The sequence below is a fragment of the Macaca fascicularis genome, chromosome 7 (assembly GCF_037993035.2).
Source record: "Macaca fascicularis isolate 582-1 chromosome 7, T2T-MFA8v1.1".
NCBI classification, from domain to species: Eukaryota; Metazoa; Chordata; class Mammalia; order Primates; family Cercopithecidae; genus Macaca; species Macaca fascicularis.
Window position 1 is genome coordinate 73,828,741 of NC_088381.1, and position 21,315 is coordinate 73,850,055.

A 21,315-nucleotide genomic window follows, 5' to 3' on the forward strand; every position below is an offset into this window, starting at 1 on the left:
GGGATTTCGAAGGAGACATGTAAATGGTAGGTTTGGTTGGTCACAAGCTGGCTGGGATGAGAGCAGGATGTCACCTGCCTCGGATTTAGAGTTGGGATGAAATTAGAACAAACTACAGACAAGTAGTGGGGAAAGAGGCACTTGACAAAATCCGAAACTTGACCAAATCCACGTGGTCATTTTTAGGGGAGTATACGGAAGGAAGGGGCTTTTAGTAAAATCATGAAGTATTTTCCAAACCATCCACTTTTGGCCCCTTCTTTCCAACCCATCCTGCCAGGATTTTGCCTGGCCCAGAGTGGCCCAGTGCCCCAGACCCCACTAAAATGAATCTGCGCGTGTAGCTCCATCTAACCCCACAGTGCTCACTGTAGACAGCAGCAGTGAGAGTCTCTGTGACTCCCATGTATTGACAGCTGGCATCTGGGAATCCACTTGCCTAGTCCCACGTAAAATCTCTCCCTAGCTATTGGGCTTAAGATTTTTCTGGGGGCATCTAGGAGCAAAGATATTGCATTTTTCATATTTAGTCCTTTGCCTCTTGGGGATGGCTGACAGGTGGAGGTGAATCATAGGGCTCAAGGCTGGAGGGTAGCCACAGCAGCAGGGAAGAAGGGGGTGATGGCTGGGATGAGCACAAAGTGGTACCCATAGGCCACTCACTTCTGGAAGGCTGCAATGTTACCACCAATTCAGCTGCCAGGCTCAGTTTAGGGGTGATTCAGGGAGACCCAAGGTGGCAGTCTCTTTCCACTGTTGTGGCTACTCGGAGTGAGTGGGACACGTGTGTGCTGAGAGCTGGAGAAGGAGAGTGGAGGCATAGCTTTGTGCTTTAATTTTTGGTGAAATCTGAATTTAACCAGGAGCCAAGACAGAGCCTAGGACTTCTCCAAGGTGCTTGGCACAATCAGTTTTACACTCCTAGTGTGGTTAGGAACCGAGAGAGAGAAGGGACCCAGCAGCCTGGTACTCAGGGCCAAGGCCAAGGCCTGGCCCAAGTGGAGCATAGCTCAGGAACCTCTGAGTGCCAGGTGTTATGGGTCAGACACCGACCTGCGCTCACCCGGACACTTAATTCCTCCCCCAATCCCTGGTCTCTGCCGTGTGGTACTGCAAGTGCTGGGCATGGGGAAAGGAAGAGAGAAGTTAAACGTGAACCGGCTTCTGCTCTCGGCCTCTCCGTGAGCGCTCTCGGCCCTCCTGTGGAGACCTCCAGGTCCTATCACACGAGTCCCTAAACCTTGTCACTCGAGCATTCTTGTCTCCCAAACTCTGATGGTCTGCAGTGGCTACTGGGCTCCCTGGGCCCTGGGAGGAAGACGGAGGAGTTTGGGGGAAAGACTAGACGGTGCGCACCCAAGCGCGCAGCCCTAAAGCTTCTGAGGGCAGAGGGGGCGCTTCCTTACCCTCCGGGCTGGGAAGCCGTGAACGCCGAGGCCATTGTAAGGCTGGGTGGTGCGGGGCGCGGGAAAGGGGCTGGGATTTGAATGAGAGCCTGTGATTGGCCGATCCCTGGACTGACGTCACTTCCCCGCGGGGCGATTAGCCTGCGAGAGAAGGGCCGGCGGTCCAGTGCGCTGGGGGCGGCGGGGGCGCCCGAGGCTCTCTAAGCGCTCGGCGCGGGTGCCCTCCGTGCGCCCCGGGACGCCGTCGAGGCCGCCAGCGCCGGTGCCTGGACGCACGGAACGGGGAGCAGGGGAGGAATGCGCCGGGAAGGCGAGGGAGGAAGGGAACTGGGCGGGGGCTGTCGGCCTCGGTGGCGGGAGTCAGCGTGTGCATGTGTCTGTCCATTCCCTCTGGTTCTCCGCTTGCGCCCCGGGATCCGGGAACCGCGTCCGCTCAGGCTTCCGCGCCCGGCTGGCAGCAGCACGTGGAGCCCACGGCGCGGCAGCGGCAGTGGCGAAGGGAGGCCCGTTTCTCTCTTTGGTTATCTAGCTGTATGAGTGCCACAGAGCCGTCATAAAGCTAGATAACCGAAAGTAGAAATGACTCTCACAACTTCTGCGTGCGAGCGCCCGCCCCGCCGACCGCCCCGGCCCGGCCAGCAAGAGCCAGAGGAGCCGAGAGGAGCTGAGAGGAGCCCAGCGCCGGCCCAGCGGACTCCAGCTCCACGGAGCGGCCGCGCCCCGACCAGGTACCTGACCTCGGCTCTCTCTCTGGGGCCACTTGCAGTGCCAGCTTTCCCCCAGTTCTCCTCTTTCCTGGTACCCCACCCCTATCCCCCAACGCCGGAGCAGGAACCCCAAAGTGGAGCGAGCCGGGGAGAGGGAGGGGGTTGGGGTTGCAGAGGGGTCGCTGGAAGGGGAAAGCGCCAGCCTTCGCCTTCACCCCATAAATCAGGCTGGAACAATCCGCTCCCGGAGCCGCGGACGGGGATTTTGGGATGCAAATGCGATGGGAGAGAGACAGCGGTCGGTAGGGGGTGGGTGGAGGGAGTGAATGGGGTGGGCTGGGGGCTGCCCTGCCGCCAACAATGCGGCCTTTATCGAATTATTCGACGAGTCAGCCCCTGAGCGCCATTAGCATACGGCTGGGGGGTTGCCGGAGCTTCGCCCCTCGGTGAGGTCAAGTTCTTGATAATTTGATCACTTTTCACGGGCTCTGGCAGCTGCCTTTGTGTGCAGTTGGGGGGTCTGTGTGCAGCGTGAAGCGGAGCAGAACTGGCGGGGAGTGCGCTCAATGGCAAGGGGCCAGGGCAGGGGCCTCCCTCCCCGACGGGCCGGCCCTGCCCTGCATACAAACCAAGAGCCGGCAGGCGGGAGGAACCGAGCTCAGTTTCCCTACCTCTACGCCAGCCCCGACTGGACTGCTCCTGCCCGAGCCTCCCCCACTTCCCGCAAGGTTAAGGTGCAGGCAAGCTCCCAGAGTTCCCCCTCCTCCCTGCCCCAAGAAGTCACGACATAAGATGTATTACAATGTCTAGCAAATAAAAAAGCAATTGGGGGAAATCTGAATTCGTTCCCATGGCAACCCAATGCAGCACACCCGGCCACTCGGGCTCCCAGCCCCTCTTAACTGGGCTCAGGCAGTGGGGTTTGCCCCTGCTCAGTGCGTGGGGGTCCTGGCCCCGCACAGTGCTAGGGTCCCTCTGGAGTTTCTCATCTGCCTTCAGGTCACTTTTCACCCTGATGCCTTGGCTTGTCCTGAAGCTCAGGGCTCCTGCAGCTCGGGAAACCTCCCAAGCTCCCCAACCAGTGGCTGTAGACCAAGGAAGGGACACTGCCCGGCTTCAGGGAAGAAAGGAAGAAAGGTAGGCTCAGACTCCCTGATTGGTAGGGGGGCTTTCTAAGTATATGGGTATGTGAGTGCTGTGATAGACAGGCTGAAATGAACTGGCACCACCACCCAGCCCTGACCGCAATCCCCTCACCCTTTTACATGAGAGGAAACAGATCTGGGGATCTGAAGTGACTCCCTAAGGGTCACACAGCTCAGAAGGCAGAGCTGGACCCCAGGCCACCTTATGTACATCTTGGCTCACTTCATTCCCCAGAGCCTCTCCCTCAGTGATTTTCATGGCCCCTCTTCTCCCAGCCTTTGCCCAGCCCTCTTGTAAAAATAGAAGTATTTTTTCCATCTTCACTCTTGCAAGCGTTTTTTGTTCTTTGCCTAACAAAAGTATTTTGAAAATAGGGTATATATGTAAATGGTGAAAATTCAAACAGTGCAAAAGGAAAACCCCTTGGTTCTGAGGAGAAGAACTGTGTGGCTGAGGTGGACGGTGGAGGGAGATATTCACTGTATACCTTGGAATTGTGAACCCTGTGAGTGTGTTAGCATTCACAGTAAAATTAAATAAAAATACAAACAAAAGACCAGGCAGGGAAAGTCAGCTGCCCTCCTACTTCGGTCCCCAGTTCTCCTCAGAGATAATCATGGACAGAAGGTTTTCTGAATCCCATTGTACCCCTCCTCCATTTTGAAAGGCCAGTCTCCCTTTTTTTCTGACAGGAGGCTGGTGAAGGGTGACTAGAGTGTTTTGGGATTCACGAGGCTATGGGCTGCATCCCTTGGGCCATCCCTCCCTTCCCAACGCACCTGGGAGCCTGTGTGCTGATGGTGACCTCATTTCGGAGGAAACCGGAGCAGCGCTTCCTGCCCCCTTGCCCTGCACTCCCTGCCTCCCTCCCTCACCGGCCAGCGGGTGTGGGCAAACCCCGGGCCCCAGGCTTCGATCTTCCCCTCCCACCACCCCTACCCCTTTGCTGTGTTGCAAGAACTAATCCTTCACTTGCCAGGGTGGCTTTGCAGCTTCCCAGCAGTGTCTACGCAGTTCAGATGAGTGTTGTTTTTAAACACCACTGTCCCATACCTGGGCTGGGCTGAAACCCTAGTTGAGGGTCCAATGAAGGAGGAGTCTGTGCGAGAGGGCAACGCGGCATTTTTCCGCTTTCTACGAAAATCTGTTGATGCAAACCTCCCGCTTCAGAGAAAGATCGCGGCAGCAAGGCTGCGGAGGGCGATGAGCATGCCAGTTCTAATCTCCAGGAGCCCATCCCACACGTTCCCGAAATGGCCCTCGGAGAGAGGCCAGAGGCCAACTCATCCCATTTCGGCCTCCTGGTACGAGTGCCTGCCCCTAATAGAGCAATGTTCGAATCCCCCTTGGACACTTAAAGCCCAAGGCACAGACTTAAAATTAGTGCCTGGGCCCATCAACTTCTTCAGGCCTGCCTGGACCTGGAGTAGCGGGACGGGTCTGGGGCCTTCTTAGCCCCTCCTCTCCTCCATTCCTGTGCCCCAGGAAGGCCTTCCCCAACCCTCCTCTGGCCACTGGGTCCCCACGTTTGGGCTTCATTTTTGTCTCCAGTTTGTGCTACTCTTTCTTCATCCAAAAAGGCGTTGGAGATTCCGAGAATCTGCTGCAGCTTGGAAGCCAGAATCTTAGAGAATCTCGGATACTCCTCACCCCATTCCTTTGATTTTACACCTAGAAATGGTGTAAAAAGGCCCAGTGGCTCGCGGAAGGTCGCACAGAAGGCCACTGACAGGGCAGCGATCGGGACAGCCACCGTGGTGGGCGAGGCATCCGGGGCTTCCTTTTCTCTGGTCCACGAACTCCCAACTCCGAACGCGGTGGGACTGCATGGGCCTCTGCCCGGGTCAATGAAATGCGCCGCCAAGAGGAGGCTGCGGCGCGGCCCTGAGACCTGATCTCCACAGGCCGGAGAGTTCTCTACTGGCCGCGGCCCGACCTCCCGGGAAATGGGACCAGAGCGCTGAGGGAGCCTGGCCAGGAGGCCTCCTAGGACCCAGCCGCGACGCTGAAAAGCATGAAGGGTCGGAATTAGGCACTCATTTAGCGAGCGTTACTAATCCGAAGTTACAGCGCTAATTCCCTGATCCGGCCGCTCCCACACGCAGCGCCGGGATTAGAGGCGCGGCCGCCGCCCGCCCCGCCCTCACACCCCAAACGCGCCCGCCCTGCGCCCTCGAGGCTTCGGGCTCAGTGCTAATCCGCCGCGCCGCGCCGCGCCGCGCTCGCCTGGCCCGAGCGCGCGGCGGGTCGGGCTCGGCCAGCTGGGGCGAGCCGGCCTGTTCGCTGACTCAGGCGCCCGGGTCCGGGCTGGGCAAGGAGCGCTTGGCCTCGAGTCACTGGACAGCCCAGGCGGGACGGATGCGCCCTCCAGGGCCCAGGCGAGGCCGCGCGGTGGAGAACCGCCGGGATTTCTCCAACCCGCGTATGCGCACCCACAGCAGCGGCCTTTGGAGGCCGCGGCGCCATTTTAGTGGCCTTCCTTCCCCCTTGGCATCTGTCGTGTACGTTGTGGCTGGGTGTCCCCAGTTCCCCCATCCCGCCTTGACTTTGGCTGCCCGCTCCACCAGCCTGGATAGAGTGACCAATCAGCTCTGACCTAGGGTGGGATGCACGTCACCATGGCGACGGCTAGGGCGCCCTGGCGATGCTGCCCATCGTAGAGGGCGAGTCTTCACTCCGCCTGGATGGGTGTGAAGGGAAGGTGGGGACAGGTGCTGGGGAGGGGCGGACGGAGGCAGGCCGTGGCACCTCCTCCCCATTCCCACCCCATTTTGCCTACAGTCAGTTCAGCTGGGTCAGGCGGGGGACAAATGGATATTGTGGAAGGCGCCTGGGTAGGGGCCTGGGCTCGTTCTGGGGCGGCTCTTCCACGAGTCGTCTCATCCCCCGCAGGACCTAGCTCTGGTATAAAGGCTTATCTTGGTCTCTCATCCTCTTCTATGTCTCTCTGCCAAAGACAGTGGTGTTCAGGAGCCTCCAGACGCTTGCCCCTCATTTTTCTTGCTGTTAAGTGCTGTGATTTTAGACAAGTCGCTTTCCCTAGGTCTTAGTTTTTGCATCCAGAAGATGGGCTGCTGTGCAGGCTCATGCATGGAAAGCCTTGAGTGCACACTGGGTGCTCTTTCAGTGTTACAGCTCCTTCTCCCTTAGCAGGGAGTGCAAGACCTTTGGGGGCAGGATTCAGAACCTGAGGATGTCCTTTCTGTCCAGGGCAGCCAAGTTTGGGTGTCTGGTGGCTTCCTAGAGCCAGCTTTTCATCTCTTCTCCAGACAGCTGGCAGAGGAGGGGAGGATTTTTAAAAATAGAGCCAGGGTGGGGGCTGTGGCTGGAACAAAACCTTGGTCAGTGGCTCTGAGAATGGGGCGCTACAGCTCCTAAAGCTCTGGCTCCTTCCTTCAAGCCTGGTCTGGCTTAAGCACCACTTTAAGTGGTCCCGGCATTCACTGGCCAGCCCCTCACCGCAATTGAGCTGCAGGGGTTTGAAAAGAGGGCCAGGGCCTCAATGACAGGACCTTGGGCCAGGCTAATTGGTTTTGGTTCAAGGGGATAGTGGATTTGTGAAAAGCTCCAAACCGCCTTTCCCACGCCAGAGCCAGGCCAGGGCTTTAAGGAGAAGGGTTCAAGGAGCTTGGGGCCAGGCAAGAAAGCTGGGAGCGAGGTGCCTTCAGTTGATGACCCTGCTCTCATAGCCAAGACAGCCCTCTGGTTGGAGAGGGTAGGAAGCTGTTGTGAGGCCACTTCCAGGAGCACCTGCATTTATGGCCTGTCAGGTACTCGAGAGTCAGTTGGATATATTCCTAACCTTCTCCTACACGTGGCTGTGCCAAGAAAGGGGCCTCCTCCTTTGGCGTACCTTAGTGGTGGAGAGGCCCCATTTTCTCAAGTGGGATCATCCAGTAAAAGAAGCCAGCAATGGCCAGGTTTAATATTTCTTGCCCCAGGAGCTGGACTAAACCCAGGCTTTTATATTCTGGGGGCATTCTGGACTCTATCCTGAGGCAGGTATGCAGTTGGTCTCAAGGTGATAACCCACTTCTGTCTCTTGAAATGTCCTTATACTACCCTGGGCATGGACAAACAAAGCAGAGATGAGAAACAGGAAGCCCTTGGTACTTTAAAAAAAAAAAAGTCAAATATTTATATTCTCAAAAGTCCAGTATTAATTATGTTATGACTTAAATCTATCATCATTATAGATAATTTTAATATAAATGGCTTGAAGCATATATCTTAAGGTGTACCAGTTACCTATGTGTTTGGACAAAATGATTGCATATTCGTATATGTAATATATCCATTCTATGTGTGCATATATATATGTATACATGGTCTATATATCAAATCATATGCTTATATTAACAATCAGTTATGTTAAGGTTGAAGGCAGGGTGGGGTGCTATAAATCATCAGCCCCATTTAAAATAACAATGTTGCATTGACTGAGACCAGTGTTTCATGGTTCATTGTGTGTTGAGGGGAGCATTCCTATGTGATCACAGGCTGAAGAAACCCCCTACCTTTTTTATTATCATCCAAATTTTTCACTGTGTTTGCCCACTTGACGCATATAAATAGGAGAAAGGCACTTTGAAGAGATATAGAACTCTGTGTATCACATTTTCCATTTTTATTTCAATTTTTAATTGCCCAGAGCCTAATTTCTTTGGGCCTCTGCTGATTTGCACATTTGAGATTCATGTGTAAATATGTATGTGGCATGTGTGCACGCCTGGGCCTCCTTATCACAAAGTGTGCTCTCTCGGTGTTTAAATACACACAATCCACATCGACACATGATTATGGGCTTACGTATTTGCTTCTTCTCTAGAATCGGGTTAATTTTCCCTTCGCTAATCCTCAAACCCATTAAGTTCCCCACCTCCCCACCCCCACAAAAAATTGCAAACCCTACCACAGACCAGTGGTCTCACCCCACTTCTCCAGCAAGCAGTTCTCCAGGCGGGGTGCTGGAGTGAAGGTTCCTATTAGGCAGACTTCATTAATGTTACCAAATATACCCTGGCACATTTACTCGCCTACTATGAAGTATTACCATAAATAATTAAAATTAAACTGCACTTGTCAAAATAAATGAACAAAGTAGAGTTAGTGATGTCTTTGCCTTGATTTGCTTGGTTTGCTTATTCACTAATTTGAAGAAAGAAAGTGGGAAAAGCAAAGAAAACACTGCTACAGACTGCCATGGGATGGACAGAGGAGATAGGGAGAGAATGGAGTGGGGGGAGAGAGAGAGACAGAGAGAGAGAGAGCCCTCAGTCATCTGCCCTTGGGTTTCCAGTCATTAGGGCACTCTGGGAGGCTGGAATGCAGCCTTTAACGTCAGCCCATAATGAATATTGAGGTGTGGATGTGGAAGGAGGGATTTCTTTGTTTACTGAGGAATGGCCATGGGAGTAGGGGAGAGGATTGCCTTTGGGGATTAAGGAGTGGGCTTTGTTTTTATAAAGGGCCTTACTTCTTTTCTGAAGTTTTCTGCAGCTAATTGATTCAATTCAGACATTCCTCTTCCCCACCCGGCCCTGGCCACGTGTTTGTGAGATGTGCACAGCCCCATTTCCCCATCTGCTCTGGCCTCTTTTTCCACTGTGACCCTTGAAAAGGGTGTGAACCTTCACATCAACGAGATCACAGGCTATGGGGAAAACAGTAAGGGGCCGAGACCTTTGTAAGGATATGTGTGTGATATAGATGCACATACATATACACGCACCTATATTAATAGAGGTATAATTTACATCTAGAAACAGATCATAGGTGTACAGTTCTGTGGGTTCTGACAAATGCATTTATACCCATGTACCCAACACCCAAGATAAACCTCATTTCCTTCATTCCAAAAACTTCTTTCCTACCTCTCAGCAGTCAATCCCTGCCAGTCCCCATTCCGATGTCTCTTACCATAGATTAGTTTTACCTATCCAGAGTTTCATATAAATGGAATGTATGCCAGGGCTTTTAAAATTGAATTTATTTCGAGTCTGGAGGGACCACTGTCCAGGGAGGCCTGGTTGAGCATGTGTCCAGGAGCACTGGACTTGTGTTAAACACTGTCCCCTTGGATGGGCCCGGAAGTCAAACCTGTCATTAGATTTTTTTTTTTTTTTTTTTTTTTTTTGGTTGGGGGAGCTGGTGTGGGCTGGTCCTCCTCCAGGAGAGCCCTGTTCTCACCCGAGGTCTGTTAATGAGCTGGGGACAGGTGAGCCTCACACGTTCCAACTTGGCTGCCTTCAGCGGCATCCAGGAGCAGTGGTGAGCTATTAATGGAAGGTGCTGGCTTTGTGCTAATTAGAACTTCCTTTCAGCTTCCATCTGCACAGACACTGGAGCCCCTCACTGGTCAGCCTCACTGTTCCAACCCCCCTCAGTTTGCAACCTAGTTTTTGTCCCCCCTGCCCCGCCCTCCATGAATTAGGGGGTACTATGAGTGGAGCTGCTTTCCTCTATCTCTGGTCAAATCCTGGCTCTTTGTGTATTGCAGAACTGCACTGGGTGGTATTTCTCAGGCCTTCTCTCTCTTATTGGGGTGAAGATGGAGTTGGAAGATGGAGTTGGAAAGGGATTTGGGCACCATGGGCACCCTCCTGGGTAGGCTGGACTTACATCATTGACCTGAATTTGTTTTATGAAAGACCTCTCTCCTCTGCCCTCTGGAGACTGTGGCTTCAGACCCTTGTCCTTTCCATTACCCCTAGTCCTGATGTCTCCCAAGTCTGATGGTACCCACCCATCTCAACTACAGCTGCCATCTTTGCCGTCTCAGGCAGCCTACAGGTAGGGGCTGTGTCCTTGGCCCTCTTCTGAAAAACAAACAAACAAACAAACAAAAACCTATTTTTTTTTTCCTTCACTTTTGCTTTTTATTCCTTTCACTTCAGGCCCAATGGATATAATTTTTTCTTTAATGGAAGTTGTCTCTTACAAAGGTTTCATTGAAAAAGAAGAAACAACGTCACATTAACGTCATTTAAAGAAAAAGCACCTCTCAGAATGGAGGTTGGGAAAGCTAGGGTTTCCTGCCTGAATATCAGTTCCTCTATTGAAACGAAGGGATGAAATCCCTTGTAAGGAACTCAAGAGAGGAGCGTTTCCTCAAAATGCTTTCTTTAGCTCCTGAGTCTCCTTAGGTCTACACTGGGGTTGTGTGTAAAAATACCAAGCCCTCCCTGACAATGCATCTCCTTCTCTTCTGCTTGAATTATCCTGATAATGAGAGTTCACCCACTTCTTTGACAGTGTAGACTAGGATTTTAAAAATTGGGAGTGAATTGTTGGACAGTGTGATACTTCACCAGATTCCCTCAAGGTTCTGGACCTACGCTAAAGAGGGGTGGAAATGCTTCTGGGGTGTCCAGAAGGGCTGCAGAAATTCCCCATCACTGGTCATGGGGAGAGCAGGAGGACTGGCTTCCCTCTGTGGCCTATTCTGCCTCTGAAGGTGACAATTCCTGATTTGAGGCACTAGGGTGGAAGATCCAGGACTATCCAGGACCAGGTTAATAAATTGGCAGTCCAGATTCCAGAAGGGCAGCAGCTGGGGACTGGAGACATGCCCATGCCTGTGGGACAGAGTTCTTTTGCATGCTTTGGACTTTAAACTCTGTATCCTTGACAAGTCACAGGCATCTCTGGGTGAAATGGGGACAATAGTACCCATACCTCCAAGGGTTATGTGAGAATTAAGTAAAATATACAAATAAAGTGCCTGGCATACAATGGGCACTGAGCAAATGGTAGCTCTTTTTTCCAGGCTGGGGCAAGGGATGCATATAAATGTCTGGATCCGAAGTTTGAAATTCCACCTGCTGGAGACAGTGAACACCCCAATAGATACCCCAAATCGTATTGAAGGACGGATGACGGGATGCCTTCCTCCCCCAGGGCATGCCATACACACTGGGTCTGAAGTGGGAGAATCGGCACCCCAAAAAACGGCTTGTGGAGCGGGGTTGCACATGGGTGTAAAGTTCCCAGCTTGGCTGCCTGGGGAGGGGGACACATAAATGTCTTTAGAGATTTGAAGGGAGCAGGATCTGGACTGACTTGCGTTGCCAAGACGGCTGGGGCTGGGAGCCAAGGGGGTGCTGCCGGGAGGCCCGCGTTAGCTTGGGGTATGACATTTCTAACAGTTGGCGCCTGCGGAAAATGGCCTGGGGTTCCAGCTCTGGAAGGTTCCGAATCTCAGGATTCACGAGTGGCGCTGTCCGGAGCAGCCAGGGTTGTCCCGAGGTGGTCTCTGGCAGGCTTTCCACGATGTGCTGTCTGGGTCGCAGGTGAGAACCTCATGGTTCTCCATTTCCGGAACTCCAGCTCTGAGCAGGCAGAGGGGCGCTGCCCTCGCCTGCCCCTGCGGTAGCCAAGCAGGTGGCTGGAAGCATGGCTAGCTGGCGGGTAAGGAGCTCCGGGTGAGACGGAACAGCCGGAGACCCCCAATCCCCTTAGCCGGTGCCCCACCCGATTTCTCTCCTGCGTCCCGGGAGGGCATGGTTGAGGCGCCACCAGTGACCAGCAACCTCCCCAGGCTGTGGTTGTGACCTGAGGACGCGTGTGTCTCCGCCCCCAGGCCAACGCTAGGCGACCCTGAGTGCACCTTCAAGAAGGCCTGGTATGTTTCTGGGCGGTCGTGGGGGGTGCCTGATATCTCGGCTCTGTTTTACAGTTACTCCCCTGCTGGTGCCTCCCTCCTTGGCGCGGTTTCTGCCTGCGATCAGCGCCCTCTTCGCAGTCACGAACTCGCCAGCAGCTAGCAGCACTTACTAGTAGGAGGGCCCACCGGAGGAGAGGTGAGCGACCAGAGCCAGGGAGTGGGAGGAGGAGCTGGCTGCCCGCACCCGCACTCCGCCCCAGATGGCTCAGAGAGTGGGCTGCGGGTTGGGAGGTTGGGAAATTCCAGGATCAGGTTGGTAGTGCGCCTATGTTTTTACCTGGGTCACCAGCAAGACTACTCCCCTCCTCCCTAGGCCCGGATCCAATGTCATCCCTCACCCTCAACCTGTGAAATGGCTTTAACCATACACCTGCTGGCTTGTTGTGCTCTATGACATAATTTGGCAGAGCACGGCGTGTAGCACACAGTGGGCGCAAAGTAAATGGCGGCTCTGGCGGTTCTAGCACCGGAGGCGGCTTCTTGGACACCCGGCGTTCGCGGGAGCCTGAGGCGCTCGGTTGCTAGAGCCTTAGCTGGGAGTGGCGTGGCTGCTTCCCGCCTGCGTAGGACCAGGCCGGCCCCCGCGGAGCTCAGGGCCTGGACCCGCGCTCCCCACCCAGAGCTAGGGAAACGGGAAAAAGAGGCACAAACTCGGAAGCCGCAGTAGGGCAAGAGCCTAAGCAAAGAATCCTTTCCAAGCATTCACACCTTGTCTATGCCAGGGCACCGCCTGGGCCTACGGCCTTCGCAACCTGAAGCGCCCGCAGCCCAGAACTGGCATCAGGCCGGGAAGGTCGTCGCAGGCCCCAGAGTGCGGGCACTGGGGGCGCGCGCCCACTGGCCGCCCGGGGCTGGGGAGGCAGGAGGGAAGGACGCCGGCAGGCCCGCGGCTGTTTCCCCTCGGCCCGCGCCGCGGACCCGGGAGGCCATTTTGAGAGCGCGAAGAGGGGCGGCAAGATGGCTGCGTGGGCACCCGGGAGGTCACCGCGCCAAGGGCCCGCCGATCCCCTCCTCGCACTCGTCCAGCCGCGCGGCCCACGGAAGCGGAACGCGCGTCGAGCGCTCCCTGCCCGCTCGCCCCAGACAGATGCCCCTGTTATACATTACCCCGAGGCCTAGAGGAGCGAATGGCTGCCGTCTTCCTGCCCACAGCCAGCCGGACCCTCCGTCGCGGCTGCCCGGTCCCCGGAGCCGCAGCCGCCGAGCCCGGCTGTGCGTGTCGTGGCTGCTGGGGAGAAAGGCGTCCGGTAAGAGCCCTCCTCACTGGGCTGCCCGCCCCGGGCAGGGGCGGAAACGGTATTCCCCGCGTGGGGAACAATGGCGTTATTTTGGAGTCTGCAACCGAGAGCGCTTCGAGCTCTTTGATTGTTTTCGAGGAGTGCTAGGTGCGTGGCTAACGCCCGCGTTTTCTTGGAACCGCGAAGCCTGACATGGCGAGCCGCCCTCTTGGGACTGAGTGTGGTCCCGAGTGCAAGGATAGCCACGGGCCAGGGAGCCGTGGGCCTCGAGACCCGGACAGGAGCTTGCGAGGGCCTCCATGGTCCGTGTGGTTGAGTCTGAGGACCGGCCGAGAGGCTCCATTCACACCATCCCAGGGCAGGCTGCGGGTCAGATGCGAATGAAGGGGGCCGGGCATTGGAGCTGCATGTTTGAGCTTGCCCCCTCCAGGCCTAAGGGCCAGAGCTTCTGCTCTTCTGCCTCCTTTGCCCCTATCCTACCCTCGTGAATAATTTAAGCACAATCACTGTTTTTCTAGCTGTCCGCATTGACCCACCGCTGCCTTGAAGCAGATCCCAGATGTGTGCATTTATATGCAGAGTGACCAAGAAACTTCAGTAATACTAGTTTGTGTCTTTGGAGTCCCGCTTTGTGCCAGGGCTATTGCTAACAGCTTCAAGAGAATTCGACCTCACCTTGACAGATAGGGTGATGATTCACTATTTGTGTCTTTTGCCATAGCTAGGATGTGGTAGAGCCGGTTGTGGACTCGGGGCTATCTGCCCCAAGGCCTGCGTTCCCAACCTGTCTCTCTGCAAGTACACAGGAACACAGGGATTCATCACCGTTGTGGTTTCATCTTTCAAATAAGCACCAAGCCTCTCCTGAATCCAAGTCCCCATCCCCACACAGCCCTGCCTCACAAGTGAGGGCTCTCCTGTCATCCCCCAACCTCCCAGTCTAAAGCCCTGGCCTCAGATTGTGTGACTGAATAATGTGATTATTCTGAGCTTCCTGGCAGCCACGAAAAGAAAACATGGTGGTGATAACCTTGTTTTTAAAATGAAACTCATCAGGATTTTAGGGAGATGAACGTTTTTCCTGCATGAGGCTTATAGAAAATGTAAAGCTTAGTGGTTATGTAGGTCAACTGCTCATGTCACTGATGAGGAACCAGGTCCAGAGAGGTTACGTGATTTTCACCAAGGTCACAAAATTAGCTAGTACAGTGAGGACTGAGACCCAGGGGTCCTGACTCCCAGTCCAGTTCCCATCCTCTCATGAGCAGGCTTTAGTGGGCTTCTCAACTTGGAGACAGTTTAATTGTGGTCTAGCGACTCCATTCCTCACTATAAATTGCTCAGACCTGGATGCTGCCTTGTTCCTTTCTTTTCTCCCAGTTCCTAGTGCTGGGCTGGACTCATCATTGTGGGTGTCTCTAAATATTTGATAATTGAGTGGGGCTAAAACCTCTGATAATGAGGGGATGGGGGGGGTGGTGGTAGAGGGGAAGTCCCTGACTTCAGTTTTCAAGGGGGCCTTTATTTTTTTAATGTTAGGTTCCTGATCCTTAATTCCCTAGGTCTCTCTCCTGGCAAGTGGTACGAGGTGGGTAGTGTGTTTTCCCTTTTGGCAATCATCCTATTCTGCCCCATCACAATATTGGACCTTATAGGAAAGGGTCATTTGTCTCTTGGGGGACTATGTTGTCAGTAACACCTGCAAGTCCCTTTAGGTGAACCAAGGGAGGTTTCCCCACCACCACAGTGGCCATGAGACCTGGCCGACTCATTTTTTTTGTCCTCTTTGGGTGGAGAGACAGCCTTTCTGTACTTGCTCAGGTTTGATTCCCACGGCTTAAGTACAAATCACAGAATGTGGCTTAGATTAGTAAATTTCCATGGCTCCCGAAAGGTAGCATTTGAATCCCTGGCATGATAACTGTAGGTGCTGAATAAATTTAGTGACCTGCAACAGACCAGATTCTCTGGAATTCTAGGCTGGAAAAGTGTCACCCCTGGGTGTGGGGAGGGTTGTGCTTCTTGATGGGAGTCCCTATTGGCAGAAAGGCTCCAACAGATCCTGGCCAAATTCTGTCATCTTTGGGTAGAATCTGCATGAACAAAGCAGAGTAGGTAACTAGGGCTGGTTTGCAGCTAAAGCCCCAGCTGTGGAAGAAATACAGGGTTCAGCTCCCCAGATTAGTTACTGTCTACAAGGATTAAAGGCCCCAAATAATGGCTGGCTTCTCCCCTCCTCTGTGCCAAGGGAAGACATGTAAATACAGCCGCACGCCAGCTTAGGCAGTAGATGTGTATAAATCGAATTTAGCAAATCAGATCATGGTCTAAATGCACTATTTAAAGCAGTCCTGCAGTGAAGCCTTTTACAAAGGGAATAATCATTTTGTGATGCTAATCATCAACCTCCAATTTATCTCCTTTGTAAGTTCAGATGTTGGTGCACTGGGTGTTCTGAAATTGGGGCGCTCTTGCGTAGGGCTCTGCTGATGGCTGTCTGCCTTCTTTTTCTGACCTCTCATTTTAAATGGGTGCATGTCCTGTTTCACTGGGGGCCTCAGGATGCTTGTCATTTAGCCTGATAGTTCTCATCCATCCCACTTGTCTTTTTATAATCTGATAGAGCCCACCATTCAGCTGCTCCTGGCTCCTTTTTTGAGATTTTTGCCTTTCCTGGGGAGAAATACAAGCCCTGCTGTTCTTGAGGTGTTAAAACCAGCTCCCTCTCTGATCTGAACCGTCTTTTGTTTCCCTGAGCTTCTGGTACCTCTGGTGCAGATCAGAAAGATGATCTGCGAGTTGACTAGATAACACAAATCAGCCCTGAATTTAGAAGGCGAATTGAATGCAGCCACCCATCTGCTGAATAGGCAATATCCAAAATATTCTCCCCATTCACGGCAAAATAACTGAGGCCTGGATGTTAAAGGGACTTTTCCCACAAGTTAAAATCAGGACTCCAAGGAGAACCTGTCTCCCAATTGCTATAAAAGTGTTTTATATGCTGAGCTGTAGTTCCTTTCTCTACAGAGAAAATATAATCAGAGACCATCTGGGTGGGAGAGAAAGAATGAAGAGAAAGAAATGGATCAGAGTGGAATAAAGGAAGTGGGCAGGAAGCTGGGGGGCTTCGAGGAGCCTGACCTTGCTTAGCTTACAGGCCCTGATATAGTGTCTTTGTCAATGCTGCCACTATTGACGCGTTCCTCGGTAATTATGACTGTGTGTTGGCATGGCGACTCGGAGTAAGAAGACTAGAAGCACTGGGTAAATGCACGACTTGTTCTTGCCTTCTAAAGCAGAGAGGAGCTTTTGTGGGTAGTTCCTACAGGGATACATGGTAGAAAATTCACCAGACCCAGTGCTGGAGTATTTACACCCCATAGGAGCCAGGTAGCCCTGAGCAGAGATTGTACAAACAGAGGTCCTTAGCAAGACTGGCATCTAATGCAGAGGTCTTCCAGAGCCTCCCTCTTGTGTCTTCCTGTTGGTCTTTGTTCCTTAGCCTTGTAATGTCAAGTATATTCATTTCTGCTCCTCTCTGGGTTGTCTGCTTCAAAATAGGTTTACTTTGCAGTCTCCCTGAATTTGATTGATCATAAAATTATCTATTTCATAGGCCATGACTGTGTATTTGGAAGCTGAAGAGAAAGGCTGATGGGCACAGCTGGGACTTCCCTTTCTATCCTCTTGCCCTTTTCTTAGATACTTGGACCACATTCTCATCCTCATCTGAAAATGGGGAGAGGTTGCTGTTGTCTTGTATAACCACTAGACACCCATGCTGTTGATCTCATGAAATGTGGTCAACGTGGCATGTTGAAATGATAATGTTGGGTTAAGTACAATATATTGTTAAAACGACATGTTCATTCTTACATTTTAATGAAGCTTTGGAAACATTTAAAATTATACTTGGAACTGACATATTTTCATTGGATAGTGAGGTCTACACTAGAGGCTCAAGACCTCTTCCATCCCCAGTGCTTAGTAACTAATCCTGATCTCCCCCAGGAGGCTTGTGGCCACACAGGGCTCTGTGCATAGAGGTCCATGGAAAAGCTAGAGAGGAGGCACATAGAGAGCCTCGTGCCTTAAGGGGCTTTTAGGAGTGCCTAGTACAGCCCTTTAAATGGGGATTACCCCTCAGTCCTTGGAGGCAGAAGTCGTGGCTTGAATCTGTAGACAACATTGTATTTTTCAGCATTTAAGGTGGGGACAAGGCAGCCAATAGGTAAACCCCAGAAGAATCTTTGGATGAAGGTTTAGCAGTGCCCCAGTGGAGTTTGAATGGGCACAGCTGTAGATAACAGGAGGGTTGTCCTCCTTCGCCCGTCCCTAGCAGTGATTTCATAGTCTCCCAGATGTGCAGAAACCACAGGGCACGGGAAGGCAGCCATGCATCCCAGGTTCGTGCCAAACCCACTTTCAGCAGGTTTGTTTCCTTTGGCCCGAGGGCTCCTTGTCACCCCTCTCCTGGCTGCCCCTCCTCCCCTCAGCCTCTGCTGCTCTCCCTGTGCTGGAGCTTCTGGGATGCGTCTTGGCTCAGAGCCAGCGTCTTCTTGGAGAGGCCTCCTGCCCTGGCTCCCTGCCAAGCCTCAGGGCCTCAGAGAGATTTTCCGGGGAGGTGCTGGGCTCATACTGCTGTCAAAGGGCAGAGGGGCCTCAGTTAGCTTTCTCCCCTTGGAGGACCCCTGGCTGTGGGTCTGGGCTTGCCTCCAGCCCCCTTTCCCCCTCAGAAACTCCAGTTTCCTGCCCTGGAAACCCTGGACTGGGTTAAGGGCCTTCCAGCTCCAGTAAGCTTTGAATTTATAAAAAGAAGGCTCCTCACATGAACCTGGGAGGTGAGAAATGGGCATCGAGGAAGTCATAATGAGTCATGATGATGGGGACAGGAACCATTTACTGAGCACTTACTCTGTGCCAGGTTCTGTGCTAATGCTTTGTATATTGTATCTCCTTTGAGGGCTGTCTCTTCGGGAGAAAAAAGAGTAGTAAATTGGACCAGGGATTTTCCCTTCTTTTCTAAGCCAAATGCCATTTGGGTGACTGCATGGGGTGTGTTACAGGGGCTACAGCCCTTGCATAGGAGGGACTATCAGCCCCCAGTGAGTCCTTGTCTCCCAAAGAATCAGCCTGGGCTTTGGGAAGCAGCTTGAGTTCATTTGGGTTGCCAAAGGATGCCTCTGCAGTGTCTCCTGCTTGGGGCTGGCAGTACACCTGGAGAATCAAGATGGGAGGGCTCTATGCTGGGCCCCTGGGAGCCTTGGTGCAGTGCTAGAGGGGTGAGCAGCATACCACCCAGTCCGGATTTATCTCCTAATTGTGTGTTCCATATCCCTGCTGTGCCTCAGTCTGTAAAATTACGGGGTTGGCCCAAGCCTACCAGCCTGCCCACAGTGCCAAGGGACTGTGGCTGCTCAGGATGAGGCTGGCCTTTTGCTTTTTGCAATGTTGTATCCCCCTGATGTAGCACCCATGGTCTTCTGGAGGAGGGAAGGGGGCCCACATCCTCTGTCCCATCTCATCTTGTCCTTAAGCAGACAATGTCAAGCCTTCCTCCTATCTGCCCAGTTCTGCACTATAGCTCCTACTGTCTCCTTAGGTTAGGAGAGGTGGCAGATGCCTCTGAAGGCATGTTACCTCCTTGATGAGTGCTGGGGAAAAGGGGAGTAAAGAAACAAGTCTCAAGTTTATAGCTATCCTTCCCTTTGAATGTGCAACTGCTTTTACCCAGTATCAAGTTCACTGTTCTCTCTTCTACCGTGGGTGACAGACTCCGAGACCATGGTGGTGTGAGGCAGAGGCAGTGTGGCCCAGTGGGTATCCAGGTGGAGGGGTTGGTCTGATCTAATTCAGAGCCCACAGGGCACTCCTTCCCCTCTTCGTCTGAGCTAGTTTTCCCATCTGCAAAATTGGGAATAGTAATACTGACCTTGTGACACTCAAGATGCATCCCCCATCTTGCTGGTCTGTCACAAGTGAAGGCCACCTTCCCTGGCCAGCAAGGGACCAGGGTCAGCTCTCTGTTAGTCACTCTACAATAAGCTGTGGTGTTTATAGAACAGCCATAAGCTCTGCAGTGCAGGGAGAACTCCTGACCTCTAGGAGCAGAGAAACTAGCTATTACCAGCCTAAGGCGGCACACATCCAAGGAGCAGAGTGTTTTGATGTTTTGTCTCTGTCCTTGGGAGTTAAGAGAAGAGGAATTAGATTGGGGTGGAGAAGCCTCGCTGTGCCCAAACAGGTCTTCTAGGCTGTTGAGAGGGCAAGACGGCATCCCTGCCAATGGGGAGAACTCTTCGACTAGGGCCTTTTTTTTGTGGAGATGAAGTGGGAGGAGGATTCCTGCTGGCCTGGGCCTGAGATTTGGATGTAGGTCAGGTCAGATGGTGGAGGATAAGAATGACGAGGTAGGGAGCAGGCTAAGAGAATTGGTTTGGTCACCATGTGCAAGACTTGTGGGTATTGGAGGCTATCAGGCCTTGTGCTGCCCAGGCCAACCTGAGCTAAGCAGCCACACCCACCCTGTGCCACTCACCTCTTATGGTACCTGGCCTGGACGTCAGCAGCCCCAGGGCTGTGCTGTGGAGCCATTTCCCACTTTGCAAGGAAACTACGGGGCTCTGAAATTGGAAGTCTTCCCATGCCACACTGTATTTTTTCTTTTTTTCTTTTTTTTTTTTTTGAGACGGAGTCTCGCTCTGTCGCCCAGGCTGGAGTGCAGTGGCCGGATCTCAGCTCATTGCAAGCTCCTCCTCCCGGGTTTACGCCATTCTCCTGCCTCAGCCTCCCGAGTAGCTGGGACCACAGGCGCCTGCCACCACGCCCGGCTAGTTTTTTGTATTTTCAGTAGAGACGGGGTTTCACCGTGTCAGCCAGGATGGTCTCGATCTCCTGACCTCGTGATCCGCCCATCTCGGCCTCCCAAAGTGCTGGGATTACAGGCTTGAGCCACCGCGCCCGGCCACACTGTATTTTTTCTTACCACACTCATTTATTCATTCAATGTCTATTGACCACACATTATGTGTCAGCCTCTGGGCAAGGCCCTGGGGATACAGAGAAGGAAACCGCAGTCCCTGGCCCAGCACTTTAGCTTGTGTGATGTGGAAAGGCATATATCCGTTTAGAGCTGGAAGGCCAGGCTAGCAGGGGTGGTGTGCTAGATTAGCAGGCACTCCGGGTCTGACAGTTATCGTCAGTTTGTGGCTTATTGACTTTCCTGCCCCTCTCCATGTCCCAAGAGCCTGGGAGAACAGCGTCAGAGGCCATGTCATGCTTTGCCTGTGATGACCTTAAGCTGTCGTTTAGCCTCAGCTAGAACTGTAATTCTCTAGATTCCATTGTTTCTGTATAGAATTGTGACATTTCAGTTACCCTTTCTTCATTTTAAAAACACCTTTTTTTTTTTTTTTTTTTTTTGAGACAAGGTCTTGCTGTGTCGACCACGCTGGAGTGCAATGGCCTGATCATAGCTCACTATAACCTCGAACTGGCTCAAGCAATTCTGCCTCAGCCTCCAGAGTAACTGGGACTACAGGCATGTGCCACCACACTCAGACTTTTATATTTATTTTATAAAATTAAAAAAAATTTATTTTGTAGAGACAGGGTCTTTCTTTGTTGCCTAGGCTGGTCTCAAACTCCTGGCATCAAGCGATCCTCCCACCTGGGCCTCCCAAAGTGTTGAGATTATAGCATGAGCCGGGCACAGTGGCTCACGCCTGTAATCCCAACACTTTGGAAGGCAGAGGCAGGTGGATCACCTGAGGTCAGGAGTTCAAGATCAGCCTGGGCAACATGGAGAAACCCCGTCTCTACTAAAAATACAAAATTAGCCGGCGTGGTGGCACATGCCTGTAATCCCAGCTACTCGGGAGGCTGAGGCAGGAGAATTGCTTAAACCTGGGAGACAGAGGATGCGATGAGCCGAGATCGTGCCTGGGCAACAAGAATAAATCTCTGTCTCACCAAAAAAAAAAAAAAAAAAAAAAAAAAAAGATTACAGCATGAGCCACCACACCCAGACTAAAAGACAGTTTGATTTTATAAATCAAAATAGCAGTAATCTATCGAGATTTACTTGTGAGATTGGTAGGAAACATCTTAAATGTAATCAAACAATAAATTACATCTTGATGAATTCATGT

General features: G+C 52.7%; 1 protein-coding gene across 37 annotated transcripts in view; it reads left to right on the forward strand.

The window, feature by feature from the left end:
- The window catches only part of LOC107130313 (uncharacterized), a 37,902-nt gene that overhangs the window by 4,535 nt on the left and 12,052 nt on the right, over nt 1-21,315 (forward strand). For 12 of the 37 annotated variants that reach the window (XM_065548405.2, XM_065548403.2, XM_065548408.2 and 9 more), the window contains exon 1: nt 12,508-13,171. The exons of 19 other annotated variants lie outside the window; for them this stretch is intronic. In XM_065548405.2, the coding sequence (XP_065404477.1) occupies nt 12,640-13,171 (532 nt within the window). In that variant the 5' untranslated portion in view covers nt 12,508-12,639. Of the gene's footprint in view, nt 1-1,571; nt 2,135-11,998; nt 12,061-12,507; nt 13,172-21,315 lie in introns of those variants that run through there. 6 more of the 37 variants (XR_012415348.1, XR_012415361.1, XR_012415360.1 and 3 more) reach the window with 3 other exon arrangements.